Raw genomic sequence first — 22,613 nt, 5'->3', positions numbered from 1 at the left:
ACCTTAAATCTTTTATAAATGGACTGTGATTTCATCAAATTGTGGAGGCCCTATAGTTTTGGTGCCCTAAGGCCCAAGGCTCATTTGGCTTACCCTTGGGCCGGCCCTGATTTTGCCCTCAATAAAAAGGAGGAAAAAGACAAAAAAACTGAATATTAACTGAAAAATCTGACTAGATTTTGCTTTTGGATGAAAATAGCAACAAAATTGAAATCACAAGGACCTAGATTCAAAAAGTTTGAGTTTTAAACTAAAGTGGTAAAAGTGACTAAACCTCAAAGACCATTTGACAGTTTACTCAGATATATATATATATATATATATATATATATATATATATATATATATATATATATATATATATATATATATATATATATATATATAAAGTCAACAAAATGGAAGCTTCTATCGAAACACCAAACATTTTGTATCGATACGACTCGACTCTTAGCATTCATTGTTTGTTTGTATATGGACACCAAATGTTTTTGTTAAAACGTGAGGGAAACAAAGAAAACTAAGGGGCGTTTGGTTTGCAGGAATTCAATGGAATTTAAAGGAATTGGAATCTGAATTTCATCTCTTAATTTGTTTGGTTCACAGAATTTGATGAAATTGGAATCTCAATTCTAATCTTCATGTGTTTGGTTGACAATGAAATTGGAATTAGAATTAGACATAAATTCCTTTAATCTCAATTCCAATCTTCATGTGTTTGGTTGACAATGAAATTGGAATTGGAATTAGACATAAATTCCTTTAACTAAAGGAATTCAAAATCCTTCCTATATGTGAAGGAATTAAAGTAAATTCATTGGAATCTTCGACCCGAATGGTTACGACACGCACCCTTTCGACCCGTACCGTTTCGACCCTCACCATTTCGACCCGTACCGGTTTCGAACCGAACCGTTTCGACCCGTACCGGTTTTGAACCGAACCGTTTCGACCTGTACCGATTCAAATCGAACCGTTTCGACACAAACCGATTCGGCGCGAACCATTTTGAATCGAACCGTTTCGTGGTACCGTTTCATTGCGAACGGTTTCGACCCGTACTGTTTCGACTGGGTGACGGGGTGATGGATTCCATTCATTTGACAACCAAACACAACAAAAATGGAATTAAGATTCCGATTCCAACAATTTCCAATTCCAATTGGAATGTTTAAATTCCAAATTCAATTCCCTCAAATTCTAATTCCTATGCAAATTCCAATTCCAGTTACAAAACATTCTGCGAAGCAAACGCCACCTAAGTATTGAAGATGAAAATGAAAGAAGATATGAACCTAATGTAAATAACAAATACTTTGATTTGACGAGTTTGTTGAGGGTTCATATCTCGGTTATATTTACTACTTTATCACTTCACGTATTTTCTCTCTTTAAGAAACATCAAAAGTGATCGTGCTACAAAATTTCAGCATTAAATCGCTACTATTTTTTTATTTTTTGAATGGCAAAAGACAATCTCATTCGTCACCAAAAGTTTACAACAGTCTACATGGTTAGTAAGCTACTAAGCCAACCACCCAACTTACAATGTTTAAATATCACCAAACACAGCAAACAAAAAAACGAAACCCGTTACAATCAAAGTGTTACATTAAATCGCACCCATTTATTCCACTCCATTTGACTCCGTTTTGCTCTCCCTTTAATTCATAGAAAAGTTGTAGCTTGCATCTCTCCGAAAGTTGCATCTATGTTAACTCTTTTCCCATTGAAAATACACTCATTCCTTGCTTTCCAAATCCCCCAACATGTTGCCAAAACGATAAGTTGTATGTACCGCCGTTTCAATTCTTCTAAATTCGTTTTTTTGTGAAATTCCAAAAGTTCTTTCATTGTAAAAGCAAAGGTTTGTTGAGTTTTACACCACGTGCTTACTTTATGCCATAGTACCGCCGAGACGTAACACCCCGTAAATAAATGATCCGCATCTTCAACTTGTTCTCCACATAGCTTGCAAGTTGGCGTTTCTGTTAACATACCTCTTTTTTTAATCCTTTCATTGTAGCTAGACGATCTTGTACTCCACGCCATGCAAATATATCAACTTTTTCCGCGCCCATTTAACCCACTCGAGAGGATAGTAGGGTGTCGCATATCTGTTCAGTGAATTTCTTGTTGAACTAACCAAGAACGTTGCTACTATTGAAACGACTATTTGTGACACAAAACCATCACAAGTACTTATTTTGTGACGGTTGAACTTATTAAAGGACTGATATGACGACAAATGTTTAAAGATAGTTATTTTACCCAAAGGCACTTCAACACGCATGCTCCTTATCATTCAGGCATATCCTTTGAAGCGCGTCACTAAATTAATTAAAAGTGTTTGCGGAAGTGGTTATGATTCTTGGTGACCCATTGTGCGGGAGTTGGGACCATTTACCTCATGAGTTGATGACAAGATAAGACTGGTAATCAACTATCATAAGACCGTGTGGGGTGTGTGCGGTGATGAGGCGTAGAGAATGATGATGAAGTTCTAGGTAGAACCAGAGTTTTTTTCAGTTAAAATATACGTTAGTAGAAGATTTATTTCTTATGTGTTTTGGGCGAGCTCGCCCCGGCTTAAAACTGATACAAGACAGCTCTGCTCGGCTAGAATCAGATTTTGTTTTTTTTTTTAATTTGGATAACTATAAATAGGTCCATAACCACTCAAGCTAATGGGCATTAGACTTTTGTTTTCCGAAGTACTAAACGAGCTGAAACACAACCGCGAGTCCATAACCACTTCCGCATACACCTTTAACTAATTAGTGACGCACTTCAAAGGAAACGCATGAATGATCACGTTCGAATGTAGTGTTCCTAAGGAGTTTCATTGGTCACAAGGGTTTTCAACAAAATCGATCCGGACGAAAATTGGCCATTACACAGTAACAATAACAATGACAATGATAACCTTAACAATATCTATTTAATCATTATTGTTTTATTTTATATGCAAAATATTAAAGGAAAAAAGACAAACACCACACAACATCAAAATTAGTTGCCACATAACATGTCCCAAATGGTCAGGTGAAATAAAACTAAAAGTCATAGAACAAAAGCATTAATTATCAAAAGACAGAAAAATACTAGCTGATTCTATAAAGATCCATCAAAAGACAGATTACTAGCTATCATACGAAATCAAAATCGATGATCTGTCAGTTCCTTCAAGGTGCTGTTGTACAATGTATACCTTTTTTCTGCACATTAAACAATTTGCTTCAACTTATATTTTAGATGAAATGAACAAAATGAAGGCTAAATATACTCACATGCTTTCTTTACGACAAGTCTATGAATCTTCATGCACGTTTTCTTTGAGGCCGTTCTTAAGGTTTTCCAACTCAAGCCCTTGTTGCTAAAAACATAACAAACAAAAAGAATTCAATGAAGAAAGATTTACACCCGATAACATTATTTGGTGTGTGTAAATGAATAAGTTGTTCTATCTAACCTCATGCAATTTTTCCCAACATTTCACGGACTGTAATTGTAGTAAACGCCACTCCATTGCCATGTCATATTCAATAGTATTTGGCTGTGAAAAATGTGACGTGGATACAGCTTCATCCTACAAAACAAACACATCATGAGTCCACAATATAATTAATATAATAAAAACATTAACATAAGATAATACAATATAATATAATATAATATACCTCGCGTTGATTTCGAAATCTAGCCTTGCCAGCCAAGTTGCCATAAAAACTGGAATTCTTTCCCGTTGATATTGTAGGACAAAGGGTACCAACAAGAGGCCTGTGGAAAAAAAGGATAAAGAAATGTAGCCAGAAATAATGCTAAATATAACAATAAAAGCAAATAAGTGAAAAATAAAGAAAATAAATAGAGTAAAGTACACGGGTGGTCCCTATTGTTTACCAAAATTTTGGATTTGGTCCCTAGCTTTCCAAAACTACACGGATAATCCCTATGATTTGCAGTTTTGCATTTTGTAACGCATTTAGTCCCCTGCTTTTTCCAAAAGTACATGGATGGTCCCTATGGTTTGGACTTTGTAACGCATTTAGCCCCTTACTTGAACTTGCTAAAACCTTTATATTTGTTGGCTGGGAGACTAAATGTGTGCGTTACAAAGTGCAAACCATGGTCACATGGATCGCGGAACGCTCCGGCACACGGTTCATGGATTTCTAAAATCCGGTACGGGGATGGGGGTAATTTTTTACCCCATTCGTAACTTCTGCCATCGACAACCGTAAACGATGTTTTAATTCATTTCGTCCAAGCCACCTAGTTGCAACCACGCCTCTCATCAAGTAACCTGAGAGACTAGTTGAAGCTCCCACAAGCTCCAACCCAACAGTCTTATCACACTCATTCTCTATCTCAACAGACTTGCACGATCCACCAGCTCCAGAGATACACCGAGAATTAATACCACTCTCCCATTTTGCAAACTATTTCTAGGAGAGCTTTTTTCTTCAGACGGAACCTTCGTTTTCAAAACCCAATGGTTCTTTGTGATTGTACCCGGAACACGACCCCCGACCACATTCAACTGACATCCCCAAAGCACCAGGATTCAAGTTTGCAATTTGAACCCTTTTCCGCTTACTAGATTCAATGAACCAGACTTTATAGACTTTATGTTGTATAGGGACGGGTAGTCCCTCAATAGGTACTTCAACTAGATACAACGATCCTCGTCTTCTCCGACAGGCAACAATAAGATTTCCATCAATCACCTTACACTTCCCACCACCAAACTTAACATCAAATCCTTGTTTATCCAGTTGACTAACAGAAATAAGTTTCTTCGTTAAACCTGGAATTACCCTGACATTCTGTAAGTTGCATGTAGTGCCCGATGGAGTCTTCAGATGGACATCTCCCATACCTGTAACATTAAGAACATGATCTTTTTTTAGATTCACCATCGTCTCCCCGTTGTGCATGGCGTGAAACGAACCAGAATCCATAGCCCAAGAATCTAGACTCTTCACAGCAAACCAGTACGTCACCGTCGGATTCATCTGACACAACACTGTTTACATGTTTACTATCCTCTTTCTTAGGATCTGGACACTCGTTTTTAACAAGCCCCTTTTCACCACAGTTCCAGCACCTCACATTCTTCCCAGCTTTAGAAAAGCTTTTCCCACAAGTCGCACTTCTTCTGTTTTTTACCTCTTCCCTTGCTAACACTAAACATACCAGAAGTAGATCCTCCACTAGAGTTCCTCCGGTGAACATCTTCACCCAAAACACTATCTCGGACCAGGTCAAACTTCAAATTTTCAGTTCCAGCAGTTTCAGTGACCATTGTCACAAATCCTGACCAACTATCAGGTAAGGAAGATAACAAAACCACAGCCTGAGTGTCATCATTCAACTTCATGCCCACAGTTGCTAACCTGGACAAATTGAATTGACTTCGTTAATGTGATCAGCAACTGAACTGCCCTCGTTCATTCTATAATTAAACAGTTCCCTCATCAAGAACACCCTATTACCGGCAGACAACTTGTCATACATATTTGACAGAGTTATTAACATACCACGAGCAGTTGTTTCTTTCATGATATTAAATGCAACGCTCCTCGACAAAGCCAGTGTAATTTTACCTCGTGCTTTTTTGTCTTTTGAGTTCTGAAGAGGTATGGTCCCAAATCCTGCGCCGACCAATCAGGTCGTGCGCGGGACCATACTCTTATCAAACTAATTTGGTAGCTTTCCAACCTCGCGCCGGCTAATCAGGTGCAACCTAGGTCGCACACGAGGTTAGGGCCAACACAGGACCAAATTTGACACTTGGCTCTTTGGATGAAAACCCTTATTTACCTTGCGCCGACTACATGCGATATCCCTGATGGTTGTACGGCGAAAAGAAGCGCAGGTAATCCTAGGACAAGTATCAAAGGTACAAGTAACGGAGCAGTGGACCAATGAGCGTCCAACAGGCTGTATCCGCTCATGCTCCACGATTAACAATCGTACATGAGACAAAAAGGTACACAAGGATGCATACGTGGCACCAATCAGCGTGCGCCGACCACTACTCCACGATCTCCACTTAGCCGCTGATGACAGACAATATTCCTTGTTGTAGACTACAGGTGCCATCGGCTATAAATGGTGAACCTTACCTACAGGTTTAAGGATCGCTTCCTTGTTTTCTCTCTTAATCACACTTTTATCCTCAAAGCATATACTTATTCTCACGCCGGAAGGTGGTTACGAGGAGAACCCCCTATTCCCCTCCTTGTAACGAGCTTAACGGTGTTTTTAGTGTTTTGCAGGATCATCACATCACAGCTTGGACGAGATAAAAAAAGATTAACCTTATTTGTCGAGGTACAAACCACAAACAATCACCAGATTAGTTTGGTGTTTCTTCAAGTTCCAAATTGCTTCGGCAACTTTATCCATTCCAGCAGGTTTTTCTTCCAGAACCACATCCAAATCGCATTCACCAAGCAACGCCTCTATTTGTATTCTCCACCATGCAAAATCAGTACCGTTGAACTTCTCGATTTGGAACTTCTCGTCTTCAGTCATAGCAAACGAAAAAAAAAACAGAAGAAAAAAACCACAAGGAACCAAGCACCCGAAACCCAAGCAACCTTCAATAAACCAGAAACCCAAAGCACCCGAACCGGCAACTTCTCCTGCAAACCCGAGCGTAAAACAGCGAATAACCAAGGTTCAAAAAGAAAACGAAACCCTAATCGCCAAACACCCCAAAACCACCAGATCTGCAACAGCAAACCCTACGGCGCAAACCCTAGACCTTACGAGCTGTAACCAGAGAATAGGTATGTTAGTAAACAAGTCAGCGACGACAGTAGCAACAGCAGATCAAGATCTCTCGTCCAGTTCTATCCCTCTCCTACGATAACCGTGTGAACCGTGTGTTTAACTGAATCTATGGCTCTGATACCACTTGTTAGAGTATCAGGTTGGAGGAGGCTCGAGCGTAAGCGGAACAAACACACACACACACACACTAGCAGAAAAAGAACATGAGAATTTACTTGGTTCGGTCAAGGTGACCTACGTCCACGGGTTGCAACTAGGGTTTCACTTTTATTAGATGCTCACAACTGTTTACAAAAAGACACAGACTACAATTACATCAGATGTATTTATAGACCAAGATTAGGGCTTGGTCAACAAGTTAACTAAGTGAGCCTAATAACCAGGGCCTACGAACCCAACAAGGACCATCCGTGTACTTTTGAAAAGCTAGGGACCAAATCCAAAATTTTGGTAAACCACAGGGACCATCTATGTATTTTACTCGAACCTGTGTAGAGGGACATTTTAATGTACTAAACCTGTGTTGAGGGACTTCTTTTGTGCAAAATAAGAAAATATGTTGGTTTGTATGATATTAACCTTTAGAAAAAAAAACTAAAAAGATGTTCAAATCGTGATCAAACTGAAACCTAGTACGTTATCAAGTGTAACAAAACAATAACTAACACTAAGATCTCAAATAACCTAATTCAATTAAAGATGATGAAATAACTCGATATGTATATAACACTATTCGGTTTAGAAAAATGACTTACATGAAGCCATTCTTCCCGTCGGATAACATCAAGCATTCTTCATCCAGTTTTTTAAGGACCCTCTGAGCGTCTTCCTTCGTTTTGAGTACAATCAGAGCTTGAGCTACAAAATGGAAGTTTAGAATTTTTTTTTTTCACAAAAAAGGGTAAAAAGTAATAAATTTAATAAATATTTCCACTCATGTCATTCTTAGAAACATACCATGATGTGGGCTAGATACTGAAGTACGTTGTAGAATCTTTGCATCACAGTGAATCTCTGCATCACAGTTTACTTTAAAAGCATGCCAAATTATGTCCTGAAATTTATATTTTAACAGTCAAATATATATCTGCCTTTTGCCATAAAAAAAAGCAATAACATCTGTCGTCAGACCCCTACCGCGATACGTAACGTAAATGTTGCATATAAAAGATTATTACATTTCATTATGGCATAGTTTAGCTTAAAAAAATATGAAACTTTGGAAATAATCTACAAAAAAATTAAATTACCTCAATGTCTCCAGAATTATAATCTGGATTCACATTATGGAGCAGGATAGCTGTTCCTTGATTATACGCGCTCTTCAGCCTATCCTCCCAATGCTAGATACAAAAAAAAAAAGTCAAAAGGGAGATTAAATAAATAAGTATAATATTAACAAGATGAAGAAAATTGAATAAAAAAGCAAGAATGATACTTACAGCTCGTGTAAACCAACAATGTTTTTCCTGAAACAATTTTAGAAAAAGTATGTTATTGGTAACCAGAACAAGTGTTTAATAACATGATAGACAGAAGCAACATCAATGATGACAAATATGCCAAAAAGTCGTGCCGAGTGATTATTCATGAAAACTATGTTCCTAAAATGATAGATTCTCCGTGAGATGTAGATGCATATATTGCATTAATGTTGAATTTATTTCTAATTATCGATGCCAAGTAACAGATACATAGCATGAATCTGATTAATGGTTTGGTAGCAAGCCGGGCTTATTTCTTCCTTTTTAAGATACAAAATCTGTAAACAAGTGTATTAAGAAGAGTAAAGTACACAGATGGCCCTTGTGGTTAAACAAAATTCTGGATTTGGTCCTAGCCTTTCATAAGTACACGGATGGTCCCTGTGGTTTGCATTTTGTAACGCATTTAGTCCCCAGCTAACAAATCTAAGGATTTCAGCAGGTCCAAGTCAGGGACTAAATGCGTTACAAAGTGCAAACCACAAGGACCATCAGTGTACTTTGGAAAAATTAGGGACCAAATCAAAAATTTCGGTCAACCACAGGGACCATCCATGTACTTTACTCTATTTAGAAATATAAATCTAACTACTAATGAGAAGAAACAGATAGATACTACAATAAAACGGAAGTTTATAGGATTAGAATAAATAAGCAAATCAACTTACAGCTTTTGGCTTTGGGTTGACAACAAATTCCCAATAGCGATACGCGTTTTTATTGACTTTATTAGTTGACAAAGTAGACACCTTTAGCGATTTGGTCATAGAAAGCTCCCTATTATTCTCACCAGATTGCCCCTCTTTACCTTCCTTGTTATAGGTATTATTCTTATTATTCCTAATGATATCCGAAGCAATTCCAGATGTTGATTTTCCTTTCGATATTGCTACCGAATCTCTCACATTAACGTTATTACCCATCTTGCTATCCGGTACCTTAAAAGAACCACCATCCCTTGTTCTCTTTATTTTATTGCCTTCACGATCATCTGACGTCTCTTTTTCTAGTATCTTACGTTTTTTTCGATCTTCCATGGTGCCAAATGTTCCGGAAGCGTTAAGATTATTAACATCAGCAGTTGACTTGTCTTCGTGCTTTGATTTGCTGTCAACTGTTGTCTTCATGTTGTGATCCCTTCTTTTCTTTAATATTTGGCCATCCAAATCCTCGGATGTGTCTTTTGCTGATATCTTACATTTCTTTCGATCTTCCGTTGTGTCAGATGTTCCAGAAGCTATAAGATTCTTAACATCAGCAGGTGACTTGTCTTCATGTTTTGATTTGCTGTCTACCATCGATTTCTTCGTAGACATTTCCTTCGTGTCTGAGATACTTTCTTGAAAATGGCTGGTTTTTTGGGTCTTTTCTCTGTTAAATACGTATTTAACTGCAATCAAATTCAGATAAAATTATGAACTAAAATAATAATGAGATCTACACCTAGTTTAGAAGATAATAGTTCAAGTAAGAGAATATACTTTCAAGCCCACCAACTTTATCACCGATGTTATCCGATATAGCAGAGGTTTGTACATTGGCAGTACGATAAAAAACAAAGTCGGCCGCTTTAAGTTGTTCATCTGACGGTTGAGGATTTCTGTTGTCCTTTGATATGCACACAACTTTGCAAGGACCATCGATTGCTTCCTGAGAAAATAAATTGACGAAAAGTTAGCACCAAAAATAGCTGCAGTAGATTATAAGACAAATTAAGATGCTTAAATGCAGCTTGTGGATGTAAATTAAGATGCTTAAAACAGTCGTTATACTCAGCCCAACAAGTGATATCAAAGCCAATGCTTTGTTTGTTTGGGTATCATGCCGAGAAGACACCTAAAACAGATACTAAGGTTCAAAAGGATTACAGATTATAGAGTCGAAGAGCAGTTGACGTGATCAGTCTCCAAGTGGAAGATTATTATTGGGTGTGGCGGTGCAGCCGGCCCTAGTTTTGATTGGTAGTTTGTAGTTAGGATGCCACAACTTTTTATAGCCTACAAAAGCACCCCTATGTAATTATAATCCTTGTCTTCATCACCACCAAAGTAATAAGGTTGTCTCGCTGGTGTTGTCTGTGGATCAGTGGATGTAGGTTAGTTTAGACCGAACCACTAAAATCTCGTGTCCCTTCTATATTTTGTTTGTTGCGTTGTCCTGTGTTCATGTGTGGTTTTACGTTCTGTTTTACAGTTGCTGCTAACCCTTTGGCCATCGCCAGTCAACAGCCGTGGGTCAAGATGACCAGTCAACGCCGCGAGTAAAACAGTGAGCAGTAGTAGTCGATTCGTTTGTTAGCAGGATGCAGCTAAGTGACTGAGTGGTGCTTACAAAGCCAATCAGATCAAGAGAACAGTTCATCACTATACCAACTGCATTAGGCCAACTGAACCAATCAATCGGCAGTTGCTGTTGTTTGGGTTCCATTTTATATCCATGTAGGATATTTTACTTAATCTAGGATGCAATACATTTGCAATGGAGATACCAAAACTTTTATGCTCCTCCACCCATCTGTTCATCAAGTGTTTCAAAGTTCTACAATGCAAAAGAATGGCATACAATCATATCATCTAACTATGTCACTCCTCACGTTTATTTACAACTAATTTAAGGTTTTCTCAACACCTAACTATTCAAGATATATTAGGGTTCCCCCTAGCCGCTGATATGCAATGTCACCCTAAAAATAGCCATCCCAAACAAGGTTTAAAAAAACGGAAACGAGTTTAGAGGCGTTTTCCCTTCGCCTCACGAGGCGTAAGCCTCGAGGCGAACCGAGGCGGAATTAAAAAATAAATATAAAAATTATATATCTTTTTAAAAAATAAAATACTAAAGGTAAAACATATAACTTTCCCAATTTAAATAAACTTGTGAGAATTGTTTTGGGTTAAATATGATAACAGTTTAATGTTTAAGGGTTCTAATGTAAGTTTTTGTAAATGGAATGAATAAAAGAGCGTCCATTTTTTAGTAACCCTAAAAGAAACCCTAAAAAGTTATGCCTCCATCATCTTCTCCATTCCTAAAACCCTAAATTTTTTTGGTCACTCGTCTCTACAAGCCAGGTACGTCTCCCTCTTTGATCTACCTCTGTATTTCATCCCGCCTCTTTCTGAATCGACCTTGTTTTCTTCAGTAACCCTATAAAACCCTAATTTCTCTAGCCTAAAAAGGCATGTACACCTCTTAATTTCCGTTCCGCCTCGACAAGAAACGTCCGCCTCATACCTTTGAGGCGTACGTATAAAAACAAGCAGTGAGGCGCCGCCTCAGATTCGATTTCTTGACGTTTCGCCTCGAGGCGCGCCTCAAAACGGACGCCTCGAGGTTTTTTTAAACCATGATCCTAAAGATATGAGCCCGTCTTTGATAGACATTCTTCTAAACTCTTGACTTATCTACTGTAGTCACCCTCCTTTCTTCTCCCAAGTATCACAACGCAGTTTCCAAAGTGAGCTCTCCTTGGTTCCGCTCTATTTCAGTCCAAGACCAAAAAGCAAAACTTTCCAATAATCACAATGTCATATCAAATGCACCATTACCATTACTAACATACTGATTTCTTAACACATACATCCCAACACATTATCACTACTCTTTGAAAACCGTTGTCAAGGCCCTACCTAACTTTTCTATTTGCCCCACATGCTAAGTCCTCTTCTCACATCTACACTTTCCACCCATGTTTATATCACCGCAAACCTTGCCATGCCTTGAATACACCGTTGCCTCTTACGCTATTATAGTCCCTTTCTTTATCGCCAACTCCCGCATTCATCATCATCGTGAACACCTTGCAACCCTTGTTGTCACCAATAGCATTATTGTAATAATCCAACCTCTTCAACCTACCTTTGACTCAAATCCTCCTCATTTACAAAATTGGTCCATCGTTACTAATCCAAACATAGAAGATGTTTAATCCTTTTCATTACAATAATTATGTGACATTCAATTGAATAAATTGCTCATGAACTATTGCCTAGCTTGAGAAAAATAAACTGTCGTTGTCCTCCTTCGTTGATTTTAGGAAAACAATCACACGTTTTCATGGGTTGCAGAGAGTAATGTGGTGTGGTAGGTAGGCTTATAAAGCTTGTTAATAGGACAAGATATAGCTTAAGCGCACTAATTCCATTCAGTAATTAAAATTTGTTATATATGTAGTTCAGTCGATGTAACCAACGTCCACAGTTCTGCAACTAGGTATTTTATTAATCAGGTGCTCAATGAATTACAAGTACAATGCCTAGACTGAGCCCAGGCCCGCACAGAACCCATTAGAGTCGGATGCCACTACGAGTCTACCTCAACCAACAATCTCCCACTTGGAGGCATGTTGAAGCTACCACGAGCTTCAACTCATCATTTACTACCCATGACTCGTTCTCTGTCCCTACCGGCTCCCATTTAAATGAATTGCCATATCCTAAGATATCACGAGAACAAACACTCTCCGAATAAAGTAGATATTTTCTAAAGAGACCTTAACCCATTGTCTGGTAACTCTGACTAGAGCTTTGACTGGCTCAATGCCTGGTCCCACTACCAAAAAACAATAACCTGACTTGTTTCTTGAACCTTTCCCAACACGATCAACCTAAACCTAACTTGTAGCTCTAAGTTTATCATTTGCAAAACAAACCTTCTTCCCCTAAATTCTATGAACCGGACTTTGGTTTTCTTCGGAACTAGAATGTCAGTTCTCTCTGACGGTATACTAGCCATACAAAATGAGCCTCTTTTCTTTCCATGAGCCATGACCATATTCCCTTTAACAACCTTCCACTGATAATTCCCAAAGTTAACCTCATGCCCTGATCATCCAACTGCCCAAATAAATCAACAACCTCTTGAGACCTGAAATAACTCAGATTAATGTCACCCATACTCGTAACATCAAGAACCTCATCATTCGCTCGTCTTACCCTACCAAAGTCACCTTATTTTAGAGTCTGCAATGCTTCGCCGTTCTGGGTAATGTGAAATGAAACAACTGAATCCATAACCTAGGAATCCACACTGCTTTCCACGCTGCAGATTAACGCATCATCATCTACTACGTGGTTTATTGCAGAGTTAATTTATTTCTTCTGTTTAGAACACTGTTTCGAACACTGGTTCCTAAAATGTCCTACTTCCTTGCAATTCTAACGTATCACATCCTTCGAAGCCTTAGACACACTCCTTCTACCCTGACAACTTCCTCGCTGCTTCTTTCTTCCCTGCCCTTTATGCTCAGCAAAGAACTCGGAGACTCACCTAAACCGCAACGCAACATCGAACATCCTCTCCCAAAATTAAGATCCGAATCTTCTCAGACGTAAACTTAATTGTTCCTGCGAAGCTGCCTAGTAACTGTAGGTACGGTTCCGGACCAACTCTTGGGCAACGAGGAAAATAACAATAAGGCTTGGACAAACTTAATATCTACAGACACTAAGCGAGACAAGAACGAGTTTAGATTATTGATGTGAATTGTTACAGAATCACCCGCCTTTATCCTAGTATTCACAAGTTCTCAAATAAGATAAACCTCATAAATGCTTATGTTTGACTAAACGAAACTGGATTTGAACAAATAGAGATATACACAACAATCGACTCAACGCACAGCGCAATGACAAACTCTATTACTAAAAAAAACGAGACAAAACGATAAAACCTAACGAGCACGGTTTGCTCTGGTTCTAGGTTTTAGCAGTCGGTATTTTTTGATTTAACGCTTGTTATCCGCAAAATAGAATATGATTTCGGCTAATTCAAGATTGGCTCTAGAGACTGCTAGTAGTGGTAATGACGGTGACACCTTTCGAGAAAACATACTCTAAACATTGTTGACGACTAGGTGACAGAAACCCTAGTCGGCAATCAATTCCCTCTTCTAGCGACAGAAACTTACATAATATCAATGGTCGGCGACTGAACCCTAATAGGGATTAGGATGATTGCAGCAAAACCCTATTCTTCTGACGAAAAATTAACACGGCAGAGGTCTACGAGGGTAGGGCTAGTTCAGGCGATGTTCTTCGTGTGATATGATCGAATTTTTACGACCAAGAGCTTAATCTTTGATACCACTTGTTAGGATTAAACACATGAAACCGCACACGCGCACACGAAAGCAATAAACTAACAAGACTTAAAGTGGTTTAGTCGATGTGAGCTACGTCCATTGTGTATTTTATTAACATGTGAACAAGGAATTACGTGTACAAGCCAAAGTTAACCATTAGGGTCGGTTGCCACTAACGAGCCTATGTCACCAAACAATAGATACAAATATGTGGCTTTCAAAGTAGCTACCGATAACATATATGTGAGTCTATAACACACATATATAGCAACTTGAGAACAATCAATCATACCCAGGAAATCCCACACATAACAAAGCTATTGGCAGGGTCTGGGGAGGGTGAGATGTAGTCACGCCTTACCCCTATGGCCCTATCCTTAGGGATAGAGAGACTGCTTCCAGAGAAACCCCCGACTCCAAAACAAATAGCATGCAAATAAACATAACTAAAGGATGTATACATAAAGAGTTATCAATAATAGGAGAAGCAGTGTAGTTGCAACATGATAAAAATAGTCAGATATATCAACAAAAAAGAACATATGTGCATAAAATACTAGAGGACCATCCTATGTAAATTCTCCAAAAAAATTAATTTACATCAATACTACCTAAAAGTCCTTAACCTTAATCATACATCTCCATGAACTCCTATCCTAGACCATGTCCTCCAAGTGGTGCAACTCTAGCAAATCATGTCTAATCCGCTCATCCCAAGTCAACCTGGGCCTGCCTCTACTCCTCCTCCCCTCCACAATTAGGCTTTCTACTGCTCTAACTGGCTCCGACGATTGCCTCCTCTTCACATGACCAAACCATCTCAATCCCCCTTCCTTTATCTTATCCACTATACTAGCTACTTCTAACTTTACCCTGAAAACTTCACTTCTTATCTGGTCTAACCTTGTGTGGCCACACATCCACCTTAGCATTCTCACCTCTGCTACCTCCATTTTGCGCGCTTGTGTCTTCTTGATGGCCCAACAGTCTGTCTCGTAACCCTATAAAATTTTCCCTTTAATTTAGTCGGGAACCTCCTATCACACCAAACCCCAGAGGCTGCTCTCCACCTACACCAGCCAACCTGGATACGATGGGCTACGTCACTATCGATCTCACCATCCCTTTGCACGAACGATCCTAGATATTTGAACTTAGTTACTTGTGAAACCACTTGCCCCTCAATAGTAATCGGAGTGTCCTATTCATCACCTACACCACTAAAATCACAGTAAAGGTACTCAGTTTTAGAGCGACTAATCCTTAAACCCCTGTTCTCTAAAGCCGTTCTCCACTCCTCTAGCCTTGCATTTAAGGCTTTGTCTAGTTTCTGCAGGTAACACAAGATCATCTGCAAAAAGCATGCACCACAGGACTGTCTCTTGAATCGACTTGGATAACTCATCCAGGACAATAGCAATTAGAAACGGACTCAATGCAGACCGTTGATGGAGTCCTACTTCCACAGGGAAGGAAACAGTATCCCTTACAGGTGCACATACCCTAGTTTCGGTTCTCTCATACATATCCCTAATTATGTCTATGTATTTCTGTGGAATCCCTTTACCCTCCAAAGTATCCCAAATCAGTGTACGTGGCACACTGTCGTATGCCTTTTCAAGGTCAATGAACACTATATGTAGATCCCGTTTCTTCTCTCTATATTTTTCCATCGAGATCCTCAAAATGTGAATCGCCTCCGTAGTTGACCGCCCTTGCATGAAGCCAAATCGGTTTACAGTAACCTGAGTTTCCCTTCTAAGTCTAGTCTCAATGACCCTCTCCCATGATTTCATAGTATGACCTAGCAACTTAATCCCTCTGTGATTTCCACAACACTGGACATCTCCTTTGTTCTTATATATGGGTACTACAGCACTACTTCTCCACTGGTCTGGCATTTTTCCAGATTTAAAAAATAAGGTTAAAAAAGTAGTTAGCCATTGAACCCCTTCCTCTCCTAGACACTTCCACACTTCAATCGGTATGTTGTCTAGACCGACTGCCTTAGCCCTTCCCATCTTCCTAAGACGCGTCCATGTTTTGATACACTTCCATACTAACACCACAGGCATCTAATGTATGTACCATTAAAGGGTAACAATTAGGCAATGACTACTTAATAAAAGTAGAATATTCAAAGGTCTTTCTAGAACACACATATATAGCAAATTAAGAACAAGCATGATCTAATTTGTTAGAGGGAGTTTTACTACGATGATGTGTCCATGTTTTAATACACTCCCATACTAACACCATATGCATTTAATGCGTGTAGCATTAAATTAAAGAGTAATAATTAAGCAATAACTTCTTACAAAAACTAGAATATTCGCGCCGAGGCGCGAGGCGCACCAAGGCGCAGGTGTTGGAGCTTTTTTGCTCAGCACCTAGAGTAAATACAAGAAGCGCCCAAAAGGCGCATATTTTAGGGTTTAGGGAAGGGGGGTTTCTCGCCTGAGGCGTGTGATGCAGAAAAATGTTGTACCTTGGATTTTTTGGCTTGTACATGTAGGTAAAATGGTTTAAAAACCTTATTTATAGCTATATTTTGGGCGAAGGAAGCCAAAAACCTAAGGGATATATAAAAGATTTATATAATCACCTTGCGCCTCAGGTACGGAAAGCCCACCACTTTTGCGCTTTGCACTTCACGCCTCGATTTTAGACCTCATCGTTTTTGTGCGCTTAGCACTTTTTAAAACTGAGGTTTCCAAAAGCTTAAAACTTGCATATGTTACCACAAAACAAACTTGAGGAAGATATATGACAGAAACAAGGTTTGCAATTTAAATTACCAGAGGATTGATATTGGCTAAACCAAGACCTTCACCGGTTGCAATAAGAATCTCACTCTCGAGAGTCTTGGTCTCTCCAAGCCACCTTGGAATCTGTTTTGGACGGAAAAACCAATGGACTTCAACTTTCTTTTTCTTGTCCGGGCATTCCCATATTTTTGTCAACTTCCCTATGTAAGGCTCTCCTCGACCTCCGTTACACATGTACACACAATCATATAACATGTACTTTACCCCATAATACTTGAAAGATTCGTACTCCTGAACACCATTATTTTGTCTAACACCTCTCTCCTTAAGCCACTCAAAATTGGGACGGGCATTTTCATCGACCTTCTCCATGTAGAATATGCAAACCTCCACGAACTTAATGGTAGATACAAGAAACTCTAACTCTAAACCTGAAAAACACATGATGTATATAGTTGAGCAAAAACCCTATATTGGGAAAAATAGTCTTAAAGTTGTGCACTAAACAAGTCTTGAAGAACCTGTGTAGAAAACAAGTCTACACAAAAAGAAAGAAGAAACTGACAACGAGAAGAATTAATAAGCTTGTAGCAACCTGAAAACCAAGCCTAGGCCTCTCCTCCATGAGTACATAAGTGCACCGCAAGGCACGCTTTGCGTGCAAAAAACAACATGGCCATAATGCGCAAAACTCATGGAAATCTTGTCAGATGGCATGTTGATAAATGAGGGTTACGATGAGATTAGTTGGAAGTTGCGACTTGGCGATGGTTTGCAAAGATGAGGACCACCTCATTGAGAAAACAAGAGGCGAGAGATCGGGACGAAGAGAAAAAATAAAGATATATAAGATTGCATTGAACTAAGGCTAGTTTGGTGTTAGTAAGTTTTTGCTTTTGCAATAAAAGGGGCGACTAGTGAATGTCCATTGGATTTTTTCTTATTTTTTAGAGTAAACCGCAAATTTTGTCCCTGTGTTTTCTTGGGCGAGATCACTCTGAGTTCCATTTTTCAATTTTGCTTCCTGAGTCCTTATTTTTCCAAATCCTTAACATTTTGCGTCCTTCCATCTAACAATGTCAACATTTTCCGTTAAGTCCTTAACGCCCAAGGGGCAAAATTGTCTTTTCACACGAAAATAAACCTTACTTAGTGTGTTGTCCTCCATCTTTTTTTCATCCGATTGTGCCCCTATCTTCTTCCCCACCTAACCAAATGACGGTGAAGAAAACCAAGAAAGCCACCTCCGATTACGTCCCTTCCAGGTGAAGCCACCTGCAGCTCCGGTGAAACCTCCAACAGTGAAGCGATCTACGACATCCCATTCCGTCCATCTCCGGTGAAGCCATGATTGATACGATTACAATGGAGGCGACCATAGACACTCCATGTTTGATAGGCAATTATCACTCCATTATCTTAATTGGTTAATTAGTAAGTATCGAACATGAAATTGAACATTGGTAGCCGAAATTAGGGTGAATGCCACCCTCAGCCACCTGTGGTCTTGAAGTTTTGGCCTAACCTGAACTTCGATTTCCAGCTTAAACGAGGAATCAAGGAAGATAGGATCACTTAGCAATAAACAGATAAGGGTTGCTTTTGTACGATATTGATGCCTAATTATGTCTAACAGTTGAGTTGATCAAGGATATTTTTTTATGATTAAGATTTTTTTTATAATTTAAGGGTTTTTTGTTGGTAGTGGTTTTTTCTTGATTAGATTTTTGTAATGAATGATCGATTTCATGGTTTTCGTTGATAAGGCTTGTAATGAATGATCATTTCGTTATATAATGTAACATCCGGCTTCTCGACCACCAATATTGTCGGTGTTGCCCTCGATGAGTTGCCCATCCAGAAACTCATGGATTTGTTTTTTGGTTGCCCTAGTGGAGACTACCAAAAAGGTCAACCATCTTGGTACTACTCCCACCTTGGTACTACTCCCACCTGAGCACGCTTAATTGTGAAGTTTTCATGTGCTCCGCAGCCAATGCACCCAAAATGCATTTATAATTTAAAAGGCATGACATTCCTTATGAACCAAGAATCTCTCCTGTCCACGACCGATGTGGGATTTGCCTAGGGTGTTACACTGGTCCATGTTAATGTTTTAGGTATCATTACAATGTAGGTGGTAAGCGTATGTCATCTATTTTACTAATCCTTGAACTTGGTTTTGTTTTTTTAACTTGTTGGTTTTCATAATCTACAAATTGGTGAATTTGGATTTGGTTTTGATAATCAGTTATTTTTTGTTTGAGTTTATAATTGAATTGTTGAATGTGGATTTGATTTTGATAATTATAGATTTTGGTTTAAGTTTATAATCTGCACATTTGCATACGGAAGGAAAGAAAAAAAAAAAAAGCACAGGGACAGATATAGCAAAGCACATAAGAGCATTATGGTCTTTTCAGTTTGTTATTAACAGAAAAACTAGATCTGTTTGAGGGAAGGACGCAAAATGTTACGGATTTAGAAACATAAGGACTCAGTAAGCATAATTTTCAAAGTGAGGACTCAGAGTGATCCCGCCCGAAAAGCACAGGGACGCAAAAAGCAGTTTACTGTTTATTTTTTGTTGTTTAATAAAGGGGTATAATAGTCATTTATCAAAAGTAATCAAGAAATGTTAGAGGCATCGTTATCAAGAAATGTAATAGACATCCACTCCAAGGTATAAAAGTGCCACATTTGTATAAACGGCAATGGGGCGAAAAATGTACTTTCTAAAAACTTAGAACCAAAATCGGAATTTGACATTCCCATTTTTATAATCTTTTAAATAAACTTTGTCAACTAAATCTTTTTTTTTTTTATTTCTTCAAGAAAAAATTACTAGCTTTCCAAAAATACTTATCTTTTGGTGTTAGCTATCACAATTATTATGATCAATGACGCACTGGACCGTTTGTCTACAAAAAAAGGTAAATACGCGCAAATCAATCAATTTTCATAATACGAAAAGAAGGCTTCAGCATTAACTAAAGTTAAACAATCATCTTATATATCTATTATTTATATATTCAATATTAGTTATTGTTTTCTCACTTACATTTTTCTCTTCGTCTTCGACACGCCTGATGTCAAGTTAATGTTGGTTGACAAAACAAGTACACATGTGTGGAGCGTATAACTAAAGTATGTAATTCGTAAAAGGCAAGTCTTGTTAGGCACGTTATTTTATTCAGCCATATAAGGTTGGTGAGATACCTTAGTAGTGTGTGGATGTACCTTTAACAGAAAACATTAAGGTTGATCTAATTAATTATGGACCTACGATCATACTCCCCTTAATTACTTAAGAAAGAATTACATTCATAGATGTATTCTTTGAAGGTAAACTAGACATTGCCAATGACCACTAACATAAAGGTAACAATTGTATAGATGCAAGTATATTTAAGTTAAGCCATAACTATATAAGATATCTCAAACAATCTAATATGCATATACTAATTTTCTACATGCTCATATAATAAAGAATGTATGCACATGTGTCTACAATATACCATATATTCATCAGATTCGTTATTCAAACAAATAAGTTCACAATCGCACGCATGAAGATTGCAGAAAATTTTCATAGCACATTTCAACAAATAAGTTCACATATGGATGAAGAGAAAATATACATAGCATAGAGACGAAATACAAACTATATTACTATACACCCTTAAAAATCAATTCATGCATATGATGTAATAACTGCCATTAGCATGCACAAAACAAGAACATATATAAATGAATTGAATGGGTCTGAGTGACTAAGTCATGTCCAAATCTAATAAAAAAGAACAAATAATAGAAGTACAACAAAAGATATGAAAAGGTAAAAGATATATAAAAAATATCACATGAAGGAAGAAACTGTCAGTTTAATACAAAGTGTAAATGTGTAAGGGACCATTGTGGACCTGTGGTACAAAAGAAAGAAAAGCCAGAGGTTTATTATATGGTTCCACATAGAGGGCCCACAAGCTCACTATTCCATCTATGAGAATGTACCATTAAATATTGCAAAGAAAAAAAAGATAAAAAAGACATAAAACACATGTTATAAAATTAGCCACAATTTATACATGTCACTGTTCCTACAAATCCACATACAACTTACGCAACAATGCACACATAAGATAAACAATGCATATTAAAATCAAAACAATAAGAAGGTTCCAAATCAATTTTATAACATAAATTTATTCTATCGAAAAAATGACACATGGAACAGCATTAACTTTCATATAATTCCAAAATCTATGCCTTTATACATCATCCCTGCAAGTGAATCTTATAATAGATTTTCATACTTGCAGAAACCTAAAACTCTTTGATCTTTATTGAATAAAGGGATTATATATAGTTTGATGAAGCCAGTAAACGAATGAGAGACTACCTGAAGCGGAATGACTGACCGCGGTGGACGGACGGAGTGGCTGACAGCGGCGGACCGGTGAATCGGAGAAGAGAGAATCGAATGCGCAGAAGACGAGAAACCCTAATTTGAAACTTCTAATTGCTCTACACGAAGCAATCAATTTTGGGGGTGGTGAATTAAAAAGGTGTCATATGTACACGGACGTAAAAGAAGTTATAAGCGTTCTTTATTAATTTAATAATTAATTAATTAATTATAACTAGGCTTATCAGCCGCGTTGCGACGAACTTCTTTTGTCATTTATTCTTTTGTCATTTATCTGTGTTTACGTATGTTTTGAAATCATTACAAGCGCGTTACGCATAGAACCGCTGACAAGAATAAAAAGAAAATGTAGAAAAAAAAGTATAAGATAACTGAAAGAAAATCAACCAAAAAAGTTTTATGGTAACGATGTTGTTCGTATGAAACCCGTGGTCAGAGATGAGCAAATGGTATTGGATACCGGTACCGAATTTCCCGAACCGAAAGATTTTAAGTCAATTCGGTACCAACTTTTGGCGTTCCTAGTACCCATTTGCTACCAGTTTTTACCTTCATATACCTGTACCGTAACCGGTATTTTCGGTACCAGTACCGATTTAGTATCGGTTGGCACCAACCTCATCCCTAGCCCTAGTATATCGGTTAGTGTTACATGTATTAATCCTATCAATATAAAGGATGATGGAAGAACTAGACAACATGAATTAAGCTTTCAAGAATATGTGTGATAAGAGAAAGGTTTAAGCTTTAGTATATCAGTTAGTGTTACATGTAATAATCCTATCAATATAAAGGACGATGGAAGAACTAGACAACATGAATTAAGCTTTCCATGAAGGTTGGTTAATGGTTAGTGTTACATGTAATAATCCTTTTATATTTGTGTGAATTCCAATTTTAAAACATGGAAATATTGTTCTTCCTCCTGTTCAGATAGAAGAAAACTACAGGTGTATGCGATTAGGGCATCACCGGTTACTTCATCATTGTTTGTTGATCAATAAAGTTACAAGTTACAGGTTACTTTTCTTTCACATTCAACCTTT

The 22,613-nt window shown here is 38.0% G+C and overlaps 1 protein-coding gene across 1 annotated transcript; it reads right to left on the bottom strand.

The window, feature by feature from the left end:
* Nucleotides 1-3,001: 3,001 nt before the first annotated feature.
* On the bottom strand, nt 3,002-21,685 carry LOC110921428 (protein ANTI-SILENCING 1). Its single transcript, XM_022165754.2, has 12 exons — nt 21,541-21,685; nt 17,169-17,569; nt 9,770-9,938; nt 8,957-9,678; nt 8,247-8,273; nt 8,055-8,147; nt 7,762-7,858; nt 7,560-7,662; nt 3,681-3,780; nt 3,473-3,589; nt 3,291-3,376; nt 3,002-3,218 (listed from the first exon to the last, which is right to left on the bottom strand). The coding sequence occupies exons 2-11, from the start codon at nt 17,508-17,510 to the stop codon at nt 3,311-3,313; spliced, it is 1,836 nt and encodes a 611-aa protein (XP_022021446.1). The 5' UTR covers nt 17,511-17,569; nt 21,541-21,685; the 3' UTR covers nt 3,002-3,218; nt 3,291-3,310.
* Between the last annotated feature and the right edge of the window lie 928 nt (nt 21,686-22,613).

The sequence above is a fragment of the Helianthus annuus genome, chromosome 2 (assembly GCF_002127325.2).
Source record: "Helianthus annuus cultivar XRQ/B chromosome 2, HanXRQr2.0-SUNRISE, whole genome shotgun sequence".
Classification (NCBI taxonomy): domain Eukaryota; kingdom Viridiplantae; phylum Streptophyta; class Magnoliopsida; order Asterales; family Asteraceae; genus Helianthus; species Helianthus annuus.
The sequence above is the reverse complement of the archived record's forward strand: the minus strand, read 5'-3'. Positions and strand labels throughout refer to the sequence as shown.

What these genes read in the sequence shown, in the direction of transcription:
- LOC110921428 (XM_022165754.2), bottom strand. Translation starts at nt 17,510, where the DNA reads ATGGAGAAGGTCGATGAAAATGCCCGTCCCAATTTTGAGTGGCTTAAG. An exon ending in TAGCCAATATCAATCCTCTG is followed by an intron (nt 9,939 to 17,168) that starts GTAATTTAAATT and finishes TTATTTTCTCAG; the next exon opens with GAAGCAATCGATGGTCCTTG. An exon ending in GACGGGAAGAATGGCTTCAT is followed by an intron (nt 3,781 to 7,559) that starts GTAAGTCATTTT and finishes TTTTTTCCACAG; the next exon opens with GCCTCTTGTTGGTACCCTTT.